At 38.5% G+C, this 4,613-nt stretch overlaps 1 protein-coding gene across 2 annotated transcripts in view; it reads right to left on the bottom strand.

Moving 5' to 3' along the window:
• The window catches only part of znhit6 (zinc finger HIT-type containing 6), a 29,878-nt gene that overhangs the window by 21,702 nt on the left and 3,563 nt on the right, over positions 1–4,613 (bottom strand). For both annotated transcript variants that reach the window (XM_020602877.1, XM_020602876.1), the window contains exons 3-5: positions 4,398–4,504; positions 4,107–4,192; positions 905–1,008 (exon numbers count right to left, since the gene is read on the bottom strand). In XM_020602877.1, coding sequence (XP_020458533.1) covers positions 905–1,008; positions 4,107–4,192; positions 4,398–4,504 — 297 coding nt within the window. The remainder of the gene's footprint in view (positions 1–904; positions 1,009–4,106; positions 4,193–4,397; positions 4,505–4,613) is intronic.

Below are 4,613 nucleotides of genomic sequence, written 5' to 3'. Positions count from 1 at the left end.
TTTTTATCATAGATAACTGAATTCGCTGAAACAAATTGGATTAAGCGGTCCGCCATGTTGAATTTGACGTGTCAACAAGCTGCATTGTGATTGGTCAGAGGTGCTGCTGTCGCCGCGACGAGTTGGAAAAATCGACCCGGAGGCGGAAAAAAATTAATGTCGCTTTTCGCGTCGCGAAATTACGTCAGTGGTGTGCAATGTATCATTCACAAGTTATTGGTTCGAAAAATATGATTGACGCGCGAATAAATTGCGCGTTAAATTCGCATCTGGTGTGAAAGGGCCTTTAGCCTAAAACATGAGCCTTTAACTGGGCTACTGTCATAGTGGAGGGGACGCCTTAGAAGCTGCCCAGTGCTGGCTTGTCTGCAACAGCTTCACTGATCCTCAGGTGGAAGTGTGCATGTGTCTGTGTGATGTAAAGATACCAACAATGCAGACATTTGACAAGGTCCAACAGAATGGCTACAACTCACCAGGTGGGAAGGGTCCCCTCCAGACCATCAGAGAGTTGTTGTGCAAAATTGCAAACTCTACCATTCAATGCCTGCTTCTTACTTGACAGCTCTGCTATTCTGTCAAAGATGCCTCAACTGCCTCAGGTAACTTATATTTGCATATTTTATACACGGGCAGATGTACATTTCATCATTACACAGAACTGCCTGGAGATAACTTGAGGAGAGAGCTGGCACTCAAATGCAACTGGTGTTAGGGCTTAACAAGAGTGCCATCCTGTGGTAAAGAAAAACATCTAATCAGAAGCTCATTTTAGAAAACGTGAAAGTGTTGTCTTTGATTCTCTCATGTTTAATCTACAACAAAATCGTGTGAAAAAAGTGACTAGGTTTCAGTACTTTCTGAAGCCACTGCACCATCAGTATGTGAACAACTGTGTTCTTACTTGGCGAGGAAGAAGGTGGAGTTTTCTCTGTTCTTAGTGAAGGTGACAGGGAGGAACCTCAATGTGATGTTCATCTTTCTGGCATTGGCGGCCAGCCTCTTGGCCTGGACAACGGAGAAATAAAAATAGTACAGTATAGTAATGCAGTATAATAGCTAAAATGAAGCGATTTATTAAATAATTCACAAAAGTCGGCTGAGTTCGTGGCAAAACCGTTTACAGTGCTTGCAAACTGTCTTTTATTGCATGCGATAATTCATACTCAGAAAGTAGAATTGAATTGGTATTCAGTAGTTAAAACATTTCAAAATACATCTGCATTGTTCTGCATTTTGTGACTCAGTCGAATAAAAAGACCACTTTTCCAGTGATATATTTCATCATCGAAAATTCCTTAAAATAGTGTTAAAATATTGTCTTGTGAGCCACATGTGACATCACAGCCCTATTCATCATTTAAGTCACTTGTGATAACCTTTACTTTATGTCTAATTAATTCAGAATGGGGTAGTTTTAGCCTACTATCAACGTTTGATTTGCAACATTTAGACTTTGCTCTCTAGTTTAGTTTAGGCCTTGTTGCATCTGCCTGTTCTCGCTCTGGGTAAAGAGATGACGTTATGAAAATCTCAACAATATGTTGTGCACTTAGAAGCTTTTGGGGTAACCTGTAGGATTTGAACAGACGAAAAACTTTTTTGAAAATATCCAATTGGGCTTTAGACATTTTTACTATTTTCTAACATTTTATAAACTAAAGAGTTTGAAAGACAGTGATTCAAAAACAGAATAATCAGATTAATTGATAACCAAACTAATAATTCATTATAAGGACATATTTTGTATATGACAGTGTTAAATAGCAATGCTGGTATATGTACAGCTTGATTATGAATTTTTGATAAAGGCCCACAACACAACAGGATTCATAAAATCAAACAGTACAATCGAACAACCAGCACACATTTAATAAAAACCTCAAAGAATCAAATGTCAGACCTAACAACTGTGCAGTGAATTAGGATATAACTATTTTCACTTGGGAAGATTTGCTGGGACCACAGACTAGCTGACATTTCAGTTCAGTGGAAAAGTCGTTTGTTCTTTAAAGACACATGTTTAAATACTAAACATCTGTTCAGTATGAAGAAACCCAACTATGCAGGTTTTATTAATACAGTAATTAAACTAAAGCTGACCTAAACCTCTCCTTACTGTCCTCATCTAAGTTTGAAGGGACAAACCTTTCCTTTCCGGCATGCCTGTAACTCTTCCTGATTCTAGATTGAGGGGTAGAGAGAGACACTAAAAGAGATTTATTAAAATCTAGGGCTGTACAAAGCTAATAAAAGATTAATATTCTTGTGCTGTTCCAGAGGAAAACCAAATCCCAGAGCTCATCATTTTGCAAGCCTTTATCTCTCATTGAGAATAAGTGTCATTATTTTGATTAATTTGTGACCACTGAGGCAGTCTGCCTCCAAAAATCCCATAAAAGTGCATGCATTACTCCAAGCCATCAAATAAGTGTTGTGGTAACAGTACAGGTGAAAGCTGGCAAGGTCACTGAATCTTACATAAATTAATGTCTGTGGTTTGGGAAACCACAGTCAGCATTGCATTACTGCAACCACAAATTATACAAGTGAAAAATACAAAAATAAAAGCGTGTAGAGGATGCTGTGTCTACTGTTGTGAAGAAAACTACTCACATTTATTGTTTGGACTTTTAACAGATCACATGTCTAGGAATATGCATCTCTTACATTTTCAGGGTGGTTCTGAAAAGCAGCTGTACTAAAGACAATCACACAAATTAACTGCCTCAATAAAGATGTTAGCTTGATGTTTTGGGCCAGCATTTAGCAACCATTTATGGGTAAACGTGGGTCGCTGATGTGCACACCCCCCAAATCTCAACTACGTGTGGTGCAGAGCTGCATGTCCTACACGCAGACTGGTTGATCCGACATTGCTCTGATCGAGACACAGCTTCTTGCTATTGGTCCGACAGCAGGTTCTCACATCTCAGAAAACATCGGAGCAGATTGGCACCACTTGGCCAGACTGACCTAAATAGTTACTTCCTCACCTAAAAAATATCAACACTCAATAAAGTGACATAATACCTGTCCCTGGACAAAAATTACAACAGCCTGGCTCAAAATCTCTACCATTTCCATTTCCTGACTTCTTCTTTTCTGTACTTTGCTGTTCGAGCACTCCCTAATTAGAATGTTAATGTTCGAACCAGTATAAATGCAACAACTATACAACCACCTCCAAATGACAGATGCACATGTTCCCATATGTGTAATAATAATGCACAAGTCTAAATGTGGCTTGACACGTTGCTCCAAAATCTCCCTGGGCTGAGACCAGGTGACTGTGAAGACCACTGCATACGATTCACATCATTTTCATTCAGTGACCCCTCATGTTCTATGGATTAGTACACCGTCATCTTAGGAGACCACTCCCATCAGGAGAGAAATGTTTCTTCATAGATAAAGGTGATCACTCTGAAAAACTTTGTAGTGATTTGCAGTGACTCTTCCCACTAAAGGGACAAGTGCCAGCATCTGCATTCGTTATGTTTCTCCACCTTTTTATTCAGGTTTTTCCTTTGTCTGTATTTTAGTGTGATCAAATAATATTATTTTAAGGAGTGTGTGTATAATAGGGTAGTTTCGGGCTGCTTTTATCATTTGATTTGAACTTTTAGCTGTTGCTTCCTGCTTCAGTTTTGGTCTTGTTGCATTTAGCTGGTTCTCACTCTGGGTTATGAAAATCTCAACACGTTGTTGTGAAGCTTTAAATCTTACCCTGTGTAAACTTTAAATTTAACTAGGATTTGGGCCAAGATAAGTTTGTCAGCACTCAGGAGAACAGTCTTGGCTGAACTATTTCAAAGCTAACATATGAGCAGTAGTGGCAAAAATGTAGAGAGGAGCATCTGGTTTTAGTTGTTTAATACCCAAATAATTTACACTGAATTTCAAAAACATACATGTGTTTTCATTATTTGAACAAAATAAAACTAATTTTAGAAAACCTTACCTAATGCTGTCGGAATGGTATGTAGACACACATTTCTACTTTGTAGAAACATTCTTGAAGGATATAAAACTTGGATCCAGACTAGTTTATTCTTAAATAACATCTGGCAACAAATGATTTAACCTGTGAATCAGAGACTTACTTTGAAGGTGGCACGAGGAGCCTGGATAAGATTGCCTCTGCTGGCACTATCGGCAAATCGCCCTGTATCCTCCAGAAACCTGTAGTCTGTAACAACAAACAATTTACATGCGTCAAAGTAAAAGAGTAGCACATATATTATTACCACAGATTAATACCCTAAAATTACCTGTGTATGAGCTCATTTCTATGCAAAGAAATACACACATGCTGACAACATTTACTTCAACAAAAAACTATTACTGCTGTTTGTAGTTCAACAGTCACAGGAAGGAGTAAAGAAGGTGCTCACCACTTAGAAGTGTCATTTCATCAAACTGTGAGAGGGTCACAAAGGCAGTTTTATCTCTGACCCCACTGCATCCTGAGGCTTCCTTGTGCTTCTTCACACAGAACAAGCTGGAAAACACAAAATCTGACAGGTTATGTTTTAATCCTCTGTCAGACATTTAATGGTATTTCAGCTTGTGTAGAAACGACACAAAAAAAAACAACAAAAAGGGAAAGA

This window comes from Monopterus albus, unplaced genomic scaffold (genome assembly GCF_001952655.1).
Source record: "Monopterus albus unplaced genomic scaffold, M_albus_1.0 scaffold58.1, whole genome shotgun sequence".
NCBI lineage: Eukaryota > Metazoa > Chordata > Actinopteri > Synbranchiformes > Synbranchidae > Monopterus > Monopterus albus.
This window is presented reverse-complemented; position numbering and strand designations above follow the sequence as displayed.